Source organism: Staurois parvus, unplaced genomic scaffold (genome assembly GCF_062004578.1).
Source record: "Staurois parvus isolate SC_StPar_1 unplaced genomic scaffold, SC_StPar_1.0 ptg001045l, whole genome shotgun sequence".
NCBI classification, from domain to species: Eukaryota; Metazoa; Chordata; class Amphibia; order Anura; family Ranidae; genus Staurois; species Staurois parvus.
The window spans coordinates 4550113-4572273 of NW_028318841.1; the positions used below are offsets into that span (position 1 = coordinate 4550113).

General features: G+C 41.7%; 1 protein-coding gene across 6 annotated transcripts in view; it reads left to right on the plus strand.

Moving 5' to 3' along the window:
- The window catches only part of KLHL13 (kelch like family member 13), a 114013-nt gene extending 92311 nt beyond the window's left edge, over nucleotides 1-21702 (plus strand). For all 6 annotated transcript variants that reach the window (XM_089657965.1, XM_089657967.1, XM_089657964.1 and 3 more), the window contains 2 exons: nucleotides 12475-12588; nucleotides 16798-21702. In XM_089657965.1, coding sequence (XP_089514091.1) covers nucleotides 12475-12588; nucleotides 16798-17285 — 602 coding nt within the window. In that variant the 3' untranslated portion in view covers nucleotides 17286-21702. The remainder of the gene's footprint in view (nucleotides 1-12474; nucleotides 12589-16797) is intronic.
- The last annotated feature ends 459 nt before the right edge of the window (nucleotides 21703-22161 follow it).

Here is a 22161-nt window from a genome sequence, read left to right on the forward strand (position 1 = left end):
AGGCAATATAGGACCACAAGTCCCAGCAGTGCACAAAGCAAAGCACAGTTCAATGCATCTCCTAGTTAGGGCTCGGCCAGGAGGGGCTCTGACTTCCTCTCTTTAGCGCTCTCTTTCATAAGGAGACCTCATGGCCCTTTCAATTGTCCAAACTCCCAGTGAGAACTGGTCCGGTCTGGTCTGGCCTTAGCTCAGCCACAAAAGACCATGGTGTCTGCGTTCCCTGCTGAGATCAATCCTATTTACCACCCCCTGCGGGGCACAGGAACTCCAGATTGTAGACAAAGCAGACAAGCTGACTGTTTGGCCACCAACAAAACAACACAAAAATAAAAGAATATTTCTGCTGTCCCTCACAGCTTTATTTTAGCCCACCTCCCATTGTAGGGAAAATTGGTAAATGTGTTAAAGTACGTGTTCAGATTTAATCCAGCCTCCCCTTCACCCACACCTCCCCCTGCATGCTTTTTCAATTGGCCGCTGTGGTTTTTTTATTCTTCCCATCAAAGCCTACAATTCACTTAAAATTTAAGGTTAGTGTTAGCGGTTCGGATCACCTTTTTAAATATATGTGAAGTGCCCCCCTCTCAGGTCTAGGCTTTAATAGACGATTTTCAAGAGATGATTCAGACCAATGTGATGTTTTATTCTCCTTATACCTTGAAAAACAAGAATCCCAGGACAGGTACTCCTGAACTCCAGTATACAAATTCCTCCTGCTAACTCCATACTGGGCTTAGGTGACAAGATGACAATCCAGGGCATCAATTCGGAGACTAAAACATCACAGTGGTCTGATTCATCTCTTGAAAATCATCTATTAAAGCCTAGTGTGCCAACCATTCACTCATTCTGCACAAGTTCTTCTCATGCGGTGATTATCCTGTGTACTGATTTTATTTGGATTTTTCTTTTGGAATATAATTATAATTAATTATTGTAAATTCATCAATAATTTTCTGTGTTGAAGATTTTTATTCACCATTTATATGTTTTATGGAGTTTTTGCACAGAAGATTGATGTATGCAACACCTAAATACTTGCTAAAGTGATTTTTTTTCTTGACACAGCCGTTAATGCCTAAACCGCTGGCAACAAAATTGAGTACACCCCTAAGTGAAAATGTCCAAATTGGGCCCAATTAGCCATTTTCCCTCCCCGGAGTCATGTGACTCGTTAGTGTTACAAGCTCTCAGGTGTGAATGGAAAGCAGTTGTGTTAAATCTGGTTTTATCACTCTCACGCTCTCATACTGGTCACTGGAAGTTCAACATGGCATCTCATGGCAAAGACCTCTCTGAGGATCTGAAAAAAAGAATTGTTGCTCTACATAAAGATGACCTAGGCTATAAGAAGATTGCCAAGGCCCTGAAACTGAGCTGCAGCACGGTGGCCAAGACCATGCAACGGTTTAACAGGACATGATCCACTCAGAACAGGCCTGGCCATGGTCGACCTAAGAAGTTGAGTGCACGTGCTCCGCGTCATATCCAGAGGTTGTAATTTGGAAATAGACTTATGAGTGCTTCCAGCATTGCTGCAGCGGTTGAAGGGGTGGGAGGTCAGCCTGTCAGTGCTCAGACCATATGCCGCACACTGCATCAAATTGGTCTGCATGGCTGTCATCCCAGAAGGAAGCCTCTTCTAAAGATGATGCACAAGAAAGCCTGTAAACAGTTTGCTGAAGACTATCAGACTAAGGACATGGATTACTGGAACTAGGTCCTGTGATCTGATGCGACCAAGATAAACTTATTTGGTTCAGATGGTGTTGAGCGTGTATAGTGGCAACCAGGTGAGGAATACAAAGACAAGTGTGTTTTGCCTACAGTCAAGCATGTCATGGTCTGGTGCTGCATGAGTGCTGCCAGCACTGGGGAGCTACAGTTCATTGAGGGAACCATGAATGCCAACATGTACTGTGACATACTGAAGCAAAGCATTATCCCCTCCCTTCGGAGGCTGGGCCGCAGGGCAGTATTACAACATGACGACAATGACCCCAAACACACCTCCAAGACGACCACTACTGGCCAAGCATGTCTCCAGACCTAAACCCTATTGAGCATCTGTGGGGCATCCTCACACAGAAGGTGGAGGAACGCAAGGTCTCTAACATCTACCAGCTCCGTGATGTTGTGATGGAGGAGTGCAAGAGGACTCCAGTGGCAACCTGTGAAGCTCTGGTGAACTCCATGCCAAGAGGGTTAAGGCAGTGCTGTAAAATAATGGTGGCCATTAATGGCTGTGGGTTAAGTTATTTTGAGGAAACCGCAAATTTACACTGTTATACAAGCTTTACACTCACTACTTTACATTGTAGCAAAGTGTCATTTCTTCAGTGTTGTCACATGAAACGATATGATATATTTACAAAAATGTGAGGGGTGTACTCACTTCTGTGAGATCCTGTAAGTCACAATGTAATAGTATGTGCTGCATTTTAGTACTTTGACACAAATGGAGCCCTCCAGCATTGTGCTAACACGACTGACCCTGGTCCCCGGCGGCTTCCATCTGCACCCCCTCATCCTTCTGAGTTTTGTACCCTTGGCCATTTGAATGGCTATGCCATGGTGACGTCACATCGCCGCAACACACAGAGAGGGCCATAACTGTGGTCTGAGTTGTGCATGTGTGATTCACATCACGTTACCCGCTGACAGGATAATTCATATTAAGGCAATCCATAGTCAGTTTTTTTTTTTCTTTATTTCATTCAACCAGTGGGTTGAACAAAAAACTGATAAATAATATATATTGTGGCCCTATGTGTCTATATAACAAACAATGAAGTTATGCCCGGAATACGCCAGTAATGTCAATTATCAGCTGCCCCTAAAAAGTGAAAAACACATAGATATAAACAAACGTGAATAGGTAGACGCTGCACAACCATGTGACAAAATTTCAAAGCAAAACATATCTCTGCATTTTCTAGCAGGTGATAATAACAAAGTGTGATAATACATTCTTCCTGTAACATCTAACCAATAATAGACATCTAACAACAATAGACATGATATAAATGATCACATTATGTGTAGTGACAGTCCCTTAGAGGTATATTGCTGTGGACCAAAACTTTGTGTGCTTTCACCACGTGCAGATGAAATAAGTAAGTTTCTCAGTCACCGGAAACATTTGACCTCAATCAAGGTGGTCAAATACTGCATTACTCCTAGATTGTAAGCTCCAAGGAGCAGGGCCCACGAACCCCTCGTATATTGTATTGTTACTGTACTGTCTCGTGTACTGTCTCCCATTATAATGTACAGCACCGAGCAAACTGTTGGCGCTATATAAATACTGTATAATAATAATAATTATAGTATGAATGGAAGATCTGCAACTGGCTCTCCTAGGATATCCCTCCCGGTCATCAGCACATCATAGATAATGGCCCCAGATGGATAGTCACAAGATTCCAGATAAAGCAGTAGTAAATGGGTTCTTGATACCAGGCTCTCCTTAACAATGAGGTGATGCTCCAAGCTTAAATAAATCAGATGAGTTTAAGTGTTCTAAGTGTGGTGTTTATTAAAATTAGCACAAAACGTAAACATAAGGCTTATACACTCACATGTGGAGGTCTTGATAACCAGCACCAGTCTGTATATCCTATTTACTACAAATTTTTGGAACACACAAATAATTTTTTACAAATAAATATTTGAAAAGTGTGGCGTACATTTACAGTGGGGCAAAAAAGTATTTAGTCAGGCACCAATTGTGCAAGTTCTCCCACTTAAAAAGATGAGAGAGGCCTGTAATTGGCATCATAGGTAGACCTCAACTATGAGAGACAAAATGAGAAAAAAAATCCAGACAATCACATTGGCTGATTTGGAAAGAATTTATTTGCAAATTATGGTGGAAAGTAAGTATTTGGTCACCTACAAACAAACAAGATTTCTGGCTCTCACAGACCTGTACCTTCTTCTTTAAGAGGCTCTTCTGTCCTGCGCTCATTACCTGTATCAATGGCACCTGTTTGAGGTTGTGGACAGGTGTCTTTTATACTGATAAGTTCAAACCGTCACACTCCAAACTCCACTATGGTGAAGACTAAAGAGCTGTTGAAGGACACCAGAAACAAAATTGTAGACCTGCACCAGGCTAGGAAGACTGAATGTGTGAACAAATCAACTGTGGGAACAATAATTAGAAAATGGAAGACATACAAGACCACTGATAATCTCCCTCGATCTGGGACTCCACACAAGATCTCACCCCGTGGGGTCAAAATGATCACAAGAACGGTGAGCAAAAATCCCAGGACCAAATGGGGGGACCTAGTGAATGACCTGCAGAGAGCTGGGACCAACGTAACAAAGGCTACCATCAGTAACACACTACACCGCCAGGGACTCAGATCCTGCAGTGCCAGACGTGTCCCCCTGCTTAAGCCAGTACATGTCCGGGCCCGTCTGAAGTTTGCTAGAGAGCATTTGGATGATCCAGAAGAGGATTGGGAGAATGTCATATGGTCAGATGAAACCGAAATAGAACTATTTGGTAGAAACACAACTCGTCTGGAGGAGAGAGAATGCTGAGTTGCATCCAAAGAACACCATACCTACTGTGAAGCATGGGGGTGGCAACATCATGCTTTGGGGCTGTTTCTCCACAAAGGGACCAGGATGACTGATCCATGTACAGGACAGAATGAATGGGGCCATGTATCATGAGATTTTGAGTGCAAACCTCCTTCCATCAGCAAGGGCATTGAAGATGAAACGTGGCTGGGTCTTCCAACATGACAATAATCCCAAACATACCGCCCGGGCAATGAAGGAGTGGCTTCGTAAGAAGCATTTCAAGGTCCTGGAGTGGCCTAGCCAGTCTCCAGATCTCAACCCCATAGAAAACCTTTGGAGGGAGTTGAAAGTCCGTGTTGCCCAGCGACAGCCCCAAAACATCACTGCTCTAGAGGAGATCTGCATGGAGGAATGGGCCAACATACCAGCAACAGTGTGTGCCAAGCTTGTGAAGACTTTCAGGAAACGTTTGACATCTGTCATTGCCAATAAAGGATATATAACAAAGTATTGAGATGAACTTTTGATATTGACCAAATACTTATTTTCCACCATAATTTGCAATAAATTCTTTCCAAATCAGCCAATGTGATTGTCTGGACTTTTTTTTCTCATTTTGTCTCTCATAGTTAAGGTCTATCTATGATGCCAATTACAGGCCTCTCTCATCTTTTTAAGTGGGAGAACTTGCACAATTGTTGGCTGACTAAATACTTTTTTGCCCCACTGTATATTCAGCCCCCTTTTACTCTGATAACCCTAATAAAAATCAATTGCATTCAGAAGTCACCTAATTAGTGAATAAAGTCCACCTGTGTGTAATTTAATCTCAGTATAAATACAGCTGTTCTGTAAAGCCCTTTGAGGTTTTTCTGAGAACATCAGTGAACAAACAGCACCATGAAGGCCAAGGAACACACCAGCCAGGTCAGGGATAACGTTGTGGAGAAGTTTAAAGCAGGGTTAGTTTATAGAAAAAAAAAAATATCCCAAGCTTTGAACATCTCACGGAGTACTGTTCCATCCATCATCTGAAAATGGAAATATTATGGCACAACTGCAAACCTACCAAGACATGGCCGTCCACCTAAAAATTACAGGCTGGGCAAGGAGAGCATTAATCAGAGAAGCAGCCAAGAGGCCCATGGTAATTCTGGAGGAGCTGCATAGATCCACAGCTCAGGAGGGATAATCTGTCCACCGGACAGCTATTAGTCGTGCACTCCAGAAATCTGGCCTTTATGGAAGATTGGCAAGAAGAAAGCTATTGTTGAAAGAAAGCCATAAGAAGTCTCCTTTGCAGTTTGCGAGAAGCCATGTGGGGGACACAGCAAACATGTGGAAGAAGGTGCTCTGGCCAGATGAAACCAAAATTGAATTTTTTGGCCTAAAAGCAAAACGCTATGTGTGGTGGTAAATTAACAATGCACATCACTCTGAACACACAGTTCCCACCGTGAAATTATGGTAGTGGCAGCATCATGTTGTGCAGATGCTTTTCTTCAGCAGAGACAGGGAAGCTAATCAGAGTTGATGGGAAGATAGATGGAGCCAAATACAGGGCAATCTTAGAAGAAAACCTGTTAGTCTGCAAAAGACTTGAGACTGGGGTGGAGGTTCACCTTCCAGCAGGACAACGACCCTAAACATACAGCCAGATTTACAATGGAATGGTTTAGATCAAAGCATACTCGTGTTAGAATGGCCCAAAGTCCAGACCTAAATCCAATTGAGAATCTGTGGCAAGACTTGAAAATTGCTGTTCACAGACACTCTCCATCCAATCTGACAGAGGTTGAGCTATTTTGCAAAGAAGAATGGGCAAAAATGTCACACTCTAGATGTGTGAAGTTGGTAGAGACATCCCCAAAAAGACTTGCAGCTGTAATTACAACGAAAAGATGGTTCTACAAAGTATTGACGCGGGGGGCTGAATATAAATGCCTGCCACACTTTTTTCAGATAAATTTGTAAAAAATTTTGAAAGCCATTTATCATTTTCCTTCCACTTCACAATTCTGTGCCACTTTGTGTTGGTCTATCGCATAAAATCCCAATAAAATACATTTATGTTTTCGGTTGTAACATGACAAAATGTGGAAAATTTCAAAGGGTATGAATACTTTTTCAAAGCAACCGTAAGTGTTGGGATGGGGGAAGGGGGCATTTTTAAGATTAGGCAGGTGTTAGCCTAGCATTCAACTCAGAAGGAAATCGTGGGGCATGCTTCCTGTGTGACTTATTCTGCACTTTGTCTAATCAGATTCTTTGATATTTCACAGAGCATGGATCTTTTTATCTTCTTAGGACCCCTTCACACCTGTTCTTATATATGGTTAGACTTTTATGGTTCTAATTTAAAAAATAACCATCCTCCTCCATTATTTATTTTATTGTATTGTTTTTATTTTTTTGCTGCTGCCATGATACAACTACTTGTTAGAGGGTTACTGTGTTCGTTCTCCTTAGTCTCACTGTATGTAGGAACATAGTCACCCTCTCTTGCTCACTCTCAAAATAAACTCTGGGCTCTTTAGTGTGCATAGAGCAGTGCACATGATTGCAACTAATGTGCACTCCTCATTCCCAACAAAAGAGAGGAGGCTAGAATAAGGAGATTGCTTAGGCTGCATTCTCATATAGGATTATTGAGACGCCACATTTGTGCATGTTTTCAGACTACACGCATAGCATAGCTAATGTGGCTTTTGTCATGTTGAATTTTGGGTGCCTTAAACTGCATGTTCATTTTTGCATGCATAAAAATGCGTTGTTGCATTTTTAGGGTACCATTAATCAATGACGCTTTATTTGCATGTTTCACAACTTGTGATTTTGCATGTGCTTAAGAAATATTCAGGTTTGAGTGGAGCCTAGTGTCCCTTTAATTTGACATTCTACTTTTGCAACAATTGCGTGATGCAACATTCTGATCAAAACAAATATGCCGTGGTGTCTAAATTTCCCTCAGCAGGTCTTCTGTAATGAACGTTTATTGCTCGTGCTTCCTCTGTCACTCACTGAATGCTATATTTGAACATTGAGCACTATATCTTGTACATACTCTTGCCAGCTCTCAGAGAATGTGAATGAGGTAAATGCGGTATAGAGCAGGGTTCATTTCTGTACTGGGCAGTCATCAGTAACTAATGCATTCTTTTTATTCCTTTCTATGAATTCTCTGTGTGAACTGTGGCAAAAATCTTTCTGGAACACTCAGTGCAGAAAGTCAAGTCTCCAGAGATGGTTTAAGATGTTCTGTGGCAAAATGTTACACCACTTCCCGCATACATATTTTTTCAGTTTTTAAATGGGAAAAAAAAATAAGGTGTGTGTGTGTGTATTATTTATTATTATGACATAAAACAGTTGCCAATGTTGGTCCATGATGCTTCCATTTTATTAGCTAAAAATGTTAGACACCTATGCAGCTTATCTTAAAGGGTAACTAAGAAATGGATAGAGACGGATTAGACATTCTATTAAATTTTACAGCTGTCTGTGCCCCTCTGTTAGGGAGATTCACCCTCTCTATTTGCCTTGTTGTTTGTTATGGAAAGTGAAAGTAAAAGAAAATCCTACATTTTAGGTTGACATCAGAACAGTAAAATAGGGGGGATCTTCTAATTGAGACACTAGTTCTGGTGACACCCTCTGAATTCTTCACTTTGAAGGGAATTATTCTCACTTCCTGTTTTGGCTATGGGACACAGTGAAGTGAAATCTCCCTATTGGGACGCAAAGGGGGAAAAAAAGATGGGGGTCATAACCCTCACTTGCTCTACCCAAAATATTAATATTTAAAACAAGAAGTTTTGCACATAGTTACACTTTAAAGCTCAGCTTCAGGCAAAGCCGTGAAATACACAAATGAAATGCATATACAGTAAGAAGGGAGTTGTTTTATCTGTGAGGATTTGTATTTTTTTAAATTTGCACAGTCCCGTCAAACAGTACTGCCCACTCTGGCAAGGAAGGAGACCTGATTTTGCTTTGTTGTAGCTCACTAACACCTGGTAGATATACTCCCTACCCCCACTCTGTGACTGGACAGTGAAAGGAGACGCAGCAGTTGATGAGCTCCTCTCTGTAACTCTCTCCTCCTATCAGCATGCTCCTTGCACTGCAGCTCAACTTTTTGCCAATTCTTCCTCCCCAGTCTGAGCTCTACAAAGAAGCTGCTAGCAATCTGAATTCAGGTACTAAAGCCAGCCATAGATGGTTCGAATCTTGGCTGGTTCAGCAGGGACTGGCCGAGATTCAAACCATGTATGGGCAGGTCGAATGTAACCAAGTTGATCGATCCACTTGAGTACAAGCAGCCTGTCTGATTTTTACATGCGATTATTGTTGATGTCTATTATAGCTGCTAGTCATAATCACTGTGTTCTCCCGGCGGGGGTGGCTCCCCCCTCACCTGGAGAACACAGTGGGTCAGTGGAAGGGATTCCCCTATCAATAGGAATTGTGTTTTATTCTATATTTGATAAACATCGGACTCTGCTTTTGCATTTTTAAGTCAACAGAGTATTTTATATTAAACCAATGGAAATGGCATGGTTGAAAATGACCCTGACAACTTTTAGAGGCAATTTCTGTGGCGCCTACCAGCAAGCAGATAGTTTGGCCTACCCTTCTTGAGTAAATTTCTCCTGTCTTTGAAGGTTGCCTTCTCCAGACTGCATGCTTGGCTCTTTCCAAAAGAATTCAGATTCAAGGCACCAAAACATAGCCTAGTCTCCTTGTTTCACAGTTGGTAGCTTAGTTTAGTGTTTTTTATGAACATCCAATTTTGTCCCATTTCTCCAAAGGACATTCTTCCAGAAGCATTGTGGCTTGTAAATATGTATTTTTAGCAAATTCCAGTCTGGCTTTTTGATGATTTTCAATGTTGGAGTCCTCTGGGATCATTTTGCTTTGTGCCCGCTTCCACTTAACAGTCGATGGATGGTGCAGTCAAAACTGATGTATCCTTGACCTTGGAGTTCAGCTTTTATATCGTTGGAAGTTTTCCTTGGCTTATTGTCTGCCATTTTCATTTTCCTTCTGTTCAGTCTGGGGTCCGTTTTCCTCTTGCGCCCTATATAGGGCAGTTGGCAACACTCCCATGAACAACAAACTTCGTAATAGTTGCATCTACCTGCCTAGAGTTTGCATGTTCTCCCTGTGCCTGCGTGGGTTTCCTCCAGATACTCCAGTTTCCTCCCACATTCCAAAGACACATTTAAACTCCTAACCCTGACCTACAAAGCCGTTCACAACACTGCCCCTGACTACCTCACCAACCTGATCACCAAGTACCACCCTACCCGTACCCTTCGCTCCTCACAGGACCTCCTTCTATCCTGCTCCCTGGTCTCCTCCTCCCATGCACGACTGCAGGACTTCTCCAGGTCCTCCCCCATCCTCTGGAACTCACTGCCCCAATCCATCAGACTGTCGCCTTCCCTATTCACATTCAGGCGCTCCCTCAAAACCCATCTCTTCAGGGAAGCCTACCCCACCCTCACCTAACGGCCATCCTCCCTCATTCCTCCCACCACTTCATCCCCCTCAGCCACTTCCTACTGTACCTTTACCCCCTCCCTCCTAGATTGTAAGCTCGTAAGAGTAGGGCCCTCTTACCCCTCGTACGTTGTTTGTTGTTGTTGTACTGTGCCATGTATTGTCCCCCCTATTGTACAGCACTGAGCAAACCCTTTGGCGCTATATAAACTCGTAGTAATAATAATAAAGACATGTTGGTAGGTTAATTGGATCTTATCTAAATTGGCACTAGTATGTGTATGCATGAATGTGAGTTATGGAGCTTAGATTGTACGCTCTTGAAGGCTAGGGACTAATGTGAATGTACAATATGTAATATGTAAAGCGCTGCGTAAATTGACGGCACTATATAAGTAACTGAAATAAATAAATCTGTAGTCACAGGAACATCAAACTTCTTGCTGATTAGTCTTACAGCCTTTACCTTTGATATGTTGGTCTATCATTTTCTTTCTTTCGTTTCCTTTTCCTGGTCCATATTTAGTGTGGTTCACACGCTGATACTAATAGCAGAAAGACTACTTCTCTCCATTTAAATATGCTCACTGGTTACAATATTGAAGACATGGTATACGAAGTACAGAAAAACATTTGAAATATTACAATTTCTAATCTTAACAAGTCTGCCCAAGGCACTTTCTAGAAAAATTTCTCTTTTCACACTTTCTTTGCTTTACTCCATGATGCAAGTATACAAAGGAAAATTCCTATTTCATCATTTATTAGGGGTAGTGGAGCATTGTTTCAATGAGACGTAAGGGTGCCAACAAATCAGTCCACATTTAAAATAATAAATATATACCTGCATTTGATTGTGTCCTATATCTGCTTGAAGTTTAATTTTAAATGGGGCAGCACAGTGGATAAATGGTTAGCACTTCCGCCTGGCTAGGGTCGTTGGTTTGAATCCCAACCACGGCACCACCTGCCTGGAGTTTGCATGTTCTCCCTGTGCCTGCGTGGGTTTCCTCCGGGTGCTCCGGTTTCCTCCCACACTCCAAAGACATGCTGGCAGGTTAATTGGCTCCTGTCTAAATTGGCCCTAGTATGTATATGTTTGAATGTAAGTTATGGACCTTAGATTGTACACCCCTTGAGGGTTAGGGACTGATGTGAATGTACAATGTGTGTGTGTAAAGCTCTGCATAAATTGACAGCGCTATATAAGTACCTGTAGTAATAAATAATAATAAAGTGAGTTTTTGCTTTGAACAAAAAACATTGTGCTGAACAGGTTGCAGTGTCACTCCGGAATATATCACTGCAGGGTGTTTATTTACAGTCCTGTGAAATGTTTTCTATTCCTTTTGTTAGTCATTTCCTGCTGTGTACACATTCTAGGGGGGCTTGTTTACACATGCTGTAGCCCTCTGAGATGATCACTTTTGCCTTTTGAGAGTGATGAGGCTCATTCACTTGAATGGGTCCTGGTGGGCGGGTGGTACTGCCTGCTGAACGTGACAGGGTTACATTTTGCTAGGCATGTGTATTCCCTTGTACCAACTGCCTTTAAAGCTAGAGAGGAAGAAGTGGTAAAAAATCTCAACTGCCTGTTTTTTACTGGCTACCGTCATGTAAAGAAAGCCTTACTGTGCTAAACACTGGCTGAAGACCTGCAGGGATAACTCAGACCCTGCTTTTGGTGCAGTCTCTGTTCTCTGGAACACACTAAACGGCACGCTGTTCAAATCAATGTAACATTTCACAAAATATTGAGTATCAGTCACTGTGATGTGTGCTAAACATTGTATTATTGACACAAACTTAAAGTGAACCTGTCTGTCTGCAAAGGCACTTTGTTCTAGGAAACAACATGGGGAAACATGTAAAGTTGATTTTTTTTTTTTTTTTTTTCCCTCCTGATTATATGCTTTTCTCCCCAGCTGTCCAATCAGGGTGCTCTGACTGGACCAGGCAGACCAGGAAAAGAGGGGTGCCCAGAGAAAGCAAAAATATTATGGCCTTTTGGTATCTGCTCAAAGGCAGGTCTTTTAATAACATTTTAAAGCTGACAAGTTGAATTAGCTTTCTTAGATAAAAGTAAAATTTATGTAAGAGCCGCTATTACGATTTGATGTTACTTTTTTTTCACCAAGAACCCCTGCATTGGTTTAGTAATAGTGCCCTTAAATGCTGATGAAGTGCTGTCACTGGACATGGAAATTGCACATTGACAGGGATTATCCCTAAAGTCAGGAAAGTCCGTTCACTGGAAATGAAGTGGATTTACATCAAAAGGCTAATTGTGGGTATCTGCTCTCAAGCTGTATTTTTAGATTTGAACATTAATAATGGCAGACAGTGTAACTTTAAAGTGCAGAAGTTGCTGTGCTCTGCACTGTTTTGTTCCTTCTAATAACTATGTATTTTTCTTGTTCCATTCAGCCACTGTAGAGTGTTACAACCCCAGAACAAATGAATGGAGTTATGTTGCGAAAATGAATGAGCCTCACTATGGCCATGCTGGGACTGTATTTGGTGGACTCATGTACATTTCAGGTAGCTATGCAACATTTTTTTGTAATATGCTGTGTTTCTTTTGTATTTTTGTACTCTTGTGCTTTTCCAAGCTTTACCAGTCATCCCACCTGGACTGACTGTATTGCATTTCTTGCATTAGTTGGATAGGCTGCTTTTTCATGGAATATGAATTGCTAAGAGTTCCTATGAGCCGTTTATCCTTACCTTATTCAGCTAATTTTTCTGCAGCACATAACCCCTCTCATAGGCGGCTTGCACACAGGTGGTTTTACCCGTGCAGCAGAAAGTCCATGCTTGACATTGTCCAGCTGCATATAGCCGCTGCACATTTTAGCTTGTTACTGAGTTCTGCAAGTTGCTGGCAAGGGGCTGTAACTGTGCCCCAAACAGCCTACCTTGGCCTACAGGACAGATTCTAAATTAGTGTAATGCGTACCCTAGTGATGCATTGGATGGATTCAGGAGGCTCTATAAAAAAAAAAAAAAAAAAAAGTCAGCAGCTATAAGCACACTTACCTGTCCAAGGATCCAGCTATGTCCTCAAGGTGCAATCGCCTGGTAAGGGAAGAAGCCTTCTGGCTTCAGAGCTGCGTTCCTACTGTGCGAGCTGCTCTGTGCTTTGTGAATGGTCTCCGTGTTCTGTGTGTGTCCTAGAAGGCTGTGGGGGGAAGGGGGAGGAGGAGGACGAACTTCCTCACAGATTGCCTTGGCAATCTGACCCGGAAGCGGGTACCTATCAATCAGGTACCTGCTACCCCCCCCCAAAGAAAAAAGGACCAAATGTGGTAATGGAGGTTGGGGAGGATGCAAACAAGTGGAACATCACCTTTTGGGTGAATTTCTGCTTTAAGGCCTAGATTTGGCCGATCCTACCCAGATTATATGACCAAAAGATTACACATTGGTTATGCAAGTAGCAGAGGGCGGTATCACTTAAAAGGGACCCTTTCATTGTCCATGCATGACAGCATGGTCACTTTACTTCCCTCTCCTTTCCAGTAGCATATACTATCTACTAAGCGCCCTTGCGCTGTGAGCTTTAAACTGAGTTCTTCCAGAATTGCACAGGGCTATGGACCTCTTAACAGGCCCAGAGCTCTGGGAAAATATCAAGGCACCAGCACCATCACATGGGAGAAGAAGAGTGAGCCACATTCTTACCCAAAAATGTTGACAAATATTTTACTTCACTATTTGCTGCTATGTTGTTGGGGTGTGGGAGAGCCAAGTGACTCTTGCTTTGGATGCTTCCCCTTCATTTGCAGCAAAACGGTCTATACATATGTGTGTTTAGTGGCCAACACACACAGATTCAAAGACCATTAAGAGCAGCAGAGACCAGGAACTGAATAGGCTCTGGGTTGGCTGGCAGTGTAAATTAGCGAAGGGGGTTTGTGAAGCCCAGGGTTGAGATTTGAGTTCCCCAAGTCATAAGACTTTTGCAATGCCTGCTAAATAAATGCAGACACCTCTTGGTTCTTTAAAGTGAAACGTAAGATTCCTTTTTTTTTTTTTTTTAACTACACATGTAGTTAAGACAGACACCAACAGCTTCAGGCACATCTCACCGTCAGTCAAGAACGTTGGTAATTTAAATTGCTGTTTAGAGTGGAGTTGATCTACTTTGCACTTCCTCTATGCATAAGAAGTGGCTGATGGAGCAGAATATGAATGTATGTGTAGGACTGCTTTGGTATTAGATTAAACATCTTACTTCTCCGGTGTAATAGGGAGACGATGCTGCTTTTTTTCCTGCCAGTATAACAGAGATCAAAAATATAAATGTCTAGTGCTAATGTTTTAAAATAAGAAATGGGGAAAAATGGTTATGAATTCCAGAGGCTTCTGATAACAGTAATAGAATCCTCTAAATAATACAATCAGGGCATTAAGATATTTATCTTTAAAGATGTATTATTTCTCTCTGGATTTAGATAGGATTCTATTATTCATGCAAAACCACTAGGTAAAGCCTTCAGCATTGAGTCATAACTTTGATTAAATCCATAGATTTTCCATACCCATTTTGCCTGAAACAGTCTGACTTTTCGAAACACTCTCCAATACACATTGAACAAAGCTTGTGTAAGTGGTCTTTATTTGTGTCACGCGGAGGGACTCATCAGAGGAAGAATATTCATTTCACAATGAAGTAGTCAATACACCACAGCTGCAGCTGTACTGCTCTCTTCATAGTGGCCTAATCGCAGGGAGATAGATACCCTTCCTGTGATCAGCATTCCCTTCCTGCATGTACATGAACAGGATTTCTTTTCTACATTTAGTGTATGCCATATTCTTATGGCAATTGTTACTTGCTGGACACGTGCTGAATTCTTTTTATGGGAAGATACAGTCACTGAAAAAAGGATAACTTTTCTTTTGATTTGTGTAGAATTTCCCTGCTTTGCTCTGATGTGTATTTTATTAAAGAGGTGCTGAAAGTTAAGCAGAAGTCACCTTACAGAAGCTTAACATTAAAAAGCAGGTATTGATTTACTTCAACAGTGTAAACTTTATCTATTAGTAAGTCCTTATGCACACTGGGCTTAAACGCTGCTTTTACAGCGGTTGGCTTTTTTTTTTTAACCTATGAAAGCACTGCTATGTTGGCCTATGTGTTCGTAGGCATTTACAGGCCTATCAGAAGAAGAGCATTTACAGGCTGAAAAAAATCCATAAAAAGCTAGTTCAGAAGAGGAGCTGAAGAGCAGAAAAATTGTTGAGTGCATCTAAATGCTAGCCACGTTTAGGCGCATTTGAGCGTTATGTATTCCAATGGCCAGAATAAATTAACATTGCGCCAGAAGAATCCATTAACGCTAAAACGCTTGATGCACTTAAATGTGTATGTAAGGCAAGATCTCTCGATCAACTTCTGTTATCTGCCCTGTTGGATAAAAGCCCTTCGATGAGCACCGCAGGCAGTAGGCTTCAGTGCTGATCTGTGTATTTTGACAGAGGGGGAAGTCTTCCTGGTATCAAATTACAATCGCTCAGTGGTGGGGGGGGGGTGATTTCTCCATCCTCATTGAATGTGTGGATGGGGGAAACGGGTCTGTTTTTTTGTTCTGCCCGGCTAGTTGAATGGAAAAAACTGACCCATGTATGGCCAACCTTAGACAGTATAATAAAGCTTCTTTAAAGCAAAAGTGTATTTAACAGTGAGTGCATACTGTATTAAAGTTGCAGTTACAGTGTTCAAACTTTTTTTAATGGATTAAAATGGATCCAAACCCAATCATTAAATCTTGTGTAACCTTTAAAGTAATTGTAAAGGTTTAATGTTTTTTTCTATAATAAACATGTTATACTTGCTCTCTGCAATGGTTTTGCACAGAACAGCTCCTGTCCTCTTCTGGGGTCCCCTGCTGATGCTCCCAGCTCCTCCTGCCTACCGACTGGCCCCATAGCAAGTGACTTTCATCTATTGACTCGCCCGCGCTCCACCCCCCACTGTCTGCTCACAGAATTTCATTCACAGCAACAGGAGCCAATGGTGTCCGCTGCTGCTGAGCCTCCTGTGAGAAGAGGGGAAAGAAGAGCAGTGCTGCTGCAGACGGGCCTAGCACTGGATCGAGATCTGGCTCAGGTAAGTATTTTAAGGGGGTGCTAGGGGGAGCTGACATGTAAAGGTTTGTTTTTTTTTAACCTTAATGCAAAGAATGTATTAAGGTTAAAAAAAACCTTTTACCTTCATAACCCCTTTGTCTAGTTAGTGTAAGCTCAGAAGTTGATTTAACGCTTTAAATATGTTAGTGTGTCTCAAACATATTTATACAGAGAGGGTAAGTTTGCAGAGTGGCACTTTCTGATTCTCTGATTATAGCTGAAAGCGACCCAGTCAGTCGCCATTTAAAAAATCTAAATGATAGTTTTCTGTATTTGGAGGGTGTTATACATACCTCCTGCAGCAGCCCCTGTCTCCTATTTAAAAATGGAGGAACCATAGGTTACAGCCAGGGACACGAGGACTCCAAGAAATATTGAGTGCTGCGGAGTCTGATATAGGCTGCAATGTTTGAATAGCGTAAATGTAGAAGAAATAGGCTGCTGAGGAAGTATAGCGAAAGAGCACTAAGGCTGTTATGTTATACCCTGTCTTAGTCATGTTGTTAGGCATTTTCATCTAGCTCTATCTCCCCCCCCCCCCCCAACCTTGGACTGGTAGTATCTGTAATACATTTATTACATATTTTATAACTTCTGTTTTGGTATTCATTTCAGGTGGTATTACCCATGACACTTTCCAGAAGGAACTGATGTGTTTCGATCCAGATACGGACAAATGGACTCAGAAAGCTCCAATGACCACAGTTCGAGGCTTGCACTGCATGTGCACTGTAGGAGACAGACTTTATGTCATTGGTGGCAATCATTTCAGAGGGACTAGCGACTACGATGATGTCCTTAGCTGTGAGTACTACTCTCCGTCTTTGGACCAGTGGACTCCAATTGCAGCAATGTTACGTGGACAAAGTGACGTTGGAGTAGCAGTTTTTGAGAACAAAATTTACGTTGTTGGAGGATATTCTTGGAACAATAGGTGTATGGTTGAAATTGTCCAGAAGTACGACCCTGAAAAAGATGAATGGCACAAAGTATTTGATCTACCGGAATCCCTTGGGGGTATCCGGGCTTGTACTCTAACAGTTTTTCCACCAGAGGACAACAGTGGTTCACCTTCTCGGGAATCCCCACTCTCAGCACCTTGAAAACCGATATTGTAATACCTTTGCACTGCAGCAAAATGGATATTTTTTAGTTCCATTTCCTTGCGATCAAAAGACCTCGGCCAACGGGAATTGGCAGATCCTCTTCTGTAATGAATTTTGTACTTTTCATTTGGCTTAGGTTATTTATCAGAAACTGTTTATTTAAAGTTGCTAGATGTTCAACAGAAAAAAATTCACTCCACTTAGGTACGATGGGGTTCCTTGGTTTGTAAGATTAAGAGGTTGGTTAAAGCAGAACTCTGTTTGCCCCTTTTATGCAGTCTTTCCAGTTTAAAAATGGAATGGATATGTAACAATAGCAAGTACAGGTGAAATATGACCCTTTGACACATTTATTTAAGCACTTTCTCAAGTGTCCTTCAAAAGAGCCAGTAGCAACACTGAAACGTATCCCTTAACAGTCAACGGTTTCTTTATCCAACATTTGCAAATGGATTTTTTGGCAGCTGGCTTTGCTTGCATTTTAGAATTTTTCATGTTGATGGTTGAGCTCATTGTAGTTTATTTCTAATAATGTGAAGCTTACTAGTCCTTAGATGTACTGGGTGCACTGTTTTCCCTTTTTCTCCTGATAAATCTGCAGATATCCCTGTCCTGTCCTCACTGACTCCACTGTATGGAGGGAACCTTTGATGTTACTCAGATCAGGATTATGTGGAGTATGGGGAAATAGTAGTTTACAGAAGATGGCCAATTACAAAGGATACTGCATATCTGGCAAGATCAACAGCGGTTTTCTGTAGTTTCTTAAAATGTTCTTGGCCTATAAAAAGGAAACTAATGCAGCCACCACATCTAACGACTGGTAACTGCATTGACTGTTCTTTGATTTACAGCTGACTTCCAATTTCAAGAAAAGCTCCAGTAATTGGTGAAATCAGATGCTGCAACAGTACCATAAAACAAAATGCTTCTCTATAGCAAATGCTGTGTTTTTTCATTTTTACAGTAGAGCTCTAGTTTGCTAGAATCAGTACTAAGAACTGGACAGTAGCTCTACATTCGTAAGGGATTATAGGAAGTCAAGACCCCTCTCTTACCACAAGGGGTCCAATGCAAATGGAGGATTTACAGTTTTATTGACATACCTTTCAGTGTGTAGAAACTGATATACTAATTTCACCTCTATTGGATGCAAAGCCATCTGTAAGGTTTTCAAGCACATCCAGCCTGACCGGGTACTATATTGAACTTATTTGGCACATTGAACAATTGGCTGTAAATTTTAAATCAAAATGTTGCTCAAAACCTGGAGTTAAAGGTTTGTGAAAATGATGTGATGGCATTTGCTATTTCTGGGAGTTCCTTCATAGCATTGCATTAAAGGATGCTCATTAGTATCTACTATAATGTTTGAGGCCACGTGTCTTGATACTCCCCACACTAATTCCCTAAACACTCACCTGGTTCCTCTGATCCTGATCCAGCGCTGTCCTCTTCTGTGAGGAGGGAGCAGATGATGTGACAGAACCACGTTTTGTGTGTCTATGGAAGCACACAGTTCAGTGCGTACCTGCATGAGTGCCCTCTCAGCACATGGCTTGCTGAAGGGGCACCCGCAGGAAAGGAAGAGCGATAGTGGGGGAGAATGCTGTTTGCAATAGTGATAGTAAATGTGCAATAGTAAATATCAAATAAGTATAACATCTTTTTTTAAATTTAAAAAAATAGCTATCATCATCACTTTAATTTTAGGCCCACGTATTTTGTGCTTTATGGCCATTATAAAGACAAATTGGTTTGAAGACTAGAGTTTCTATGAATGTGGATGTCTTTGGCTAGCCCAACATGTTAGGATTTCTGTTGTTCAGTCTTCACGCAGTCGATACCTGGGCTTCTTGTCAGGCTAGATGTTCCTTTTACAAATGTTGAGTCTGTTAGATAAACGTTCATACTTTAATTCTTTGATGCTACTGGCACTTTTAGGTTTCCTATTCCCCTATTTAAAAAAAAAATAATAATAATAATAATTTGGATGCTGATTTCCTACAGGTGTGTCTTAATTTCTTTCCCCCCATGAAATAAAACTGTTTCTGAAACATCTGTATATGTATTATTGCAGATCCTGAATATCTCCTGTAAGACAGAAATTAAAATGTACATTTTCTGTTCATACCGTTATCTAGGAAAAAAGAAAATCCAGCTCCCAAGTTGTCTGTCCATGTGTACTGAATTCAATACGGGCTTACCATTTTAAAGGGGGACTAGCTAAGAGCAGACACTGTCACTTTGCAAAAGTTGACAGTGTCTACACATAGCTAGCCCCTCCCTTCCAGCAGGCATGTTTACTTACACAGGCCCACCCTTGGCACCTTAGTGAGGAATTGCTGGGGAATGGGGGAACCCATGACTTGCCCTGTGTGACAGTGCTCGGGCCCGAGTGGCCAATTACCAGGCTGGGATTGCCATGACATCATTCCCCTGTATGAGCTCCAACACCAGTTGTCACTGAAGCCTAGACAGCCAAGGATACTACAGCATGGAAGTGGCAAGGGATGTTTGTCGGGAAACGTTGGGGGCTAATGTGCAGATACTGTCAGTTTGCCCTGAATGGGCAGAATATCAGTGTCTTTCATACACTTTACTGGCTAAAGCCAATCTGCAAAATATACTTTGTAAATAGTATTCATTATTTATTTTATTTCATTATGCAGCTACAGGGTTGTGACGCTTACACTGTGCTCAAATAGCAATGTTCAAAGTCTTTCTTTTAATGCAATGTGGGAACTGTAAAATCAATGGACTGTTCGAATGTGTAGACTGTCTCTCGTAGCATCAAACAAAGCTTGAGCATTTTCAGCAGGGCTCGGTGAATGCTTTAAAAGCCCATTTGGACTAAAGCAAGCAAATGAGGTAATGAATACTATTTACAATGTTTATCATTTCACTTCCATAGGATAACATGTTAAGGGGCTATTCTGTGCAAAAGAAATATTACAGCTAGGTGTAGATTTGGGTGGGCTGAATCACCCACTGGCCAATTGCATCTCTAGGAGACCCCATTTTTGTGGTATCCCTGCCCTTGGAGTTTGTCTCTGCATCATACCTTGTCCTGGAGTCTCACTTCTTGTACTGTATTCCTTCTACTGTAAATCAAATTGAAAGTCCAATAGTAATGGAAACAACAAAGGGGCAGAGTTAAGAACTCAGGTGGTAAGATTTTACTGTGTATCAGAGATACAAAAAGCCACTGATGTATTCAATCCACTCACATTACTGAAAGTCAATCTAATCATTTTGAGTCTACTGACCTCTTTAATTCGAACCAGTTGTAATTCTAGAAAGTCAACTGTTGCAGCCTGCTTGCCTTTACCCCTGGTTCACATCTGTGTGGGCCGAGATTTGCATGGGCATGAGAGCCCCTTCATTTAAATGGACTCTTGTGCCCCGTGACACGCAGGGAAGACGTCCCTGCACTACTTGGAAATCACAGCCCGCACAGGAGCTGAGGTTTCCAGTGCGGGTGGCATGCCATTAACATGAATGTCACCCCATGTGGGTACCACATTCCTTTGTGTAGGTGGTGCGGCTGCAGGTATTTATGCAGGTCCCGAAGTGGCACCACCTGCACAGATGTGAACCAGGGGTTACTGTGGGAGAAAAACATTGAGCAAATGTAGCAATCTTTTGGGGTTGGACATCTACTAAAGCTGAACTTCCAGGTATGAGACAATCTACTCATGCAGTGGGGTACCCCTGCAATGAAAGGGTTACATGCACATTTAGGGGTACAGGGATAAGGAGTAGTACTTGGCTTTTTTCTTGCTCTAGTAGGCTTCCTCGGTCCATCAAACGGTTTCCTTTGCAGCCATCTCTAAGCAGTTTTGGGCCAGAGTCACATGCTTGCCAGTATTAATGGCACTGCGCGGGATGATGTCAAGGTGCTGCCCAGAACTTGACAAGAGTGCTGGGCCTACCAGAGCCACAGATAATGTAAGTAATACTCTCTATCAGTGCACCCCTAGACTAAATGAGTGCAGTGTGAAGGGGCACTACGGCAAGGTTAGAATTTCTCATTCCTGGAGTTCAGCTTTAAACCAAAGCAGTGAAGCTGTACACCATCAGAAACTATATGCAACCTATGCTTTGGTACATGCTGCTCATAAGAATCCCTTTGAGCAGAGAGGTGCATTGTCTGTGCCTGCAATTACTGTATGGTTCCAGGTTCCTTTTAAAGAATACAATAATTTGTTACCTGACCAAGAGGTTTGCTGCGTTCTCACCTCCTTCACTATTATATTGGAACAAAATGCATATGGATCGTTCAGTGTTCATTCTCTGAGGTTACGTAGCACAAAATGCAGCTAAAACAGGAGAGCTAATTTTTCCATATTGAACTGACTCTCATGTTTTATCGTTTTTGTTCAATAAAAAGAAAAAAAAAACTTAATTGCAATTATTGAGCGTGAGATACTTCATTAATACAGTGTTATTATATTCTTGAGACTCGCTGTTGCCTAGTTACATCCTCCTCTGTTTGTGGGTTAGCTAGCTCGATTTGCTAGGAAACCAGAGCACAATTGGGTACAGTGACCTACATTTCAGAGACTTCCTCTTTCTTTCTGCCTTTTGCTGTATTAAGCTTGCAGAAGACTGCAGTAAAAAAAGCACACAGTTCCAGCTGCAACATTAGCGGCTTTTTTACAATTTAGAAAAAAAAAGACAATGACTTTTTTTTTTTTTTTGACAGATTGTTCTCTTTTCTAAAATTGAATATATGGAAGAGGTGCTTTGTATGCTGTGTTCATGTACGTGTCATTTCCTCACTTTTAGAGAAACTTTAGATTTATTGTGTATAGATAACGACTTACCAAAGTAGTTGCCATGACATCAACCAGTGATTCACTGCAAATGG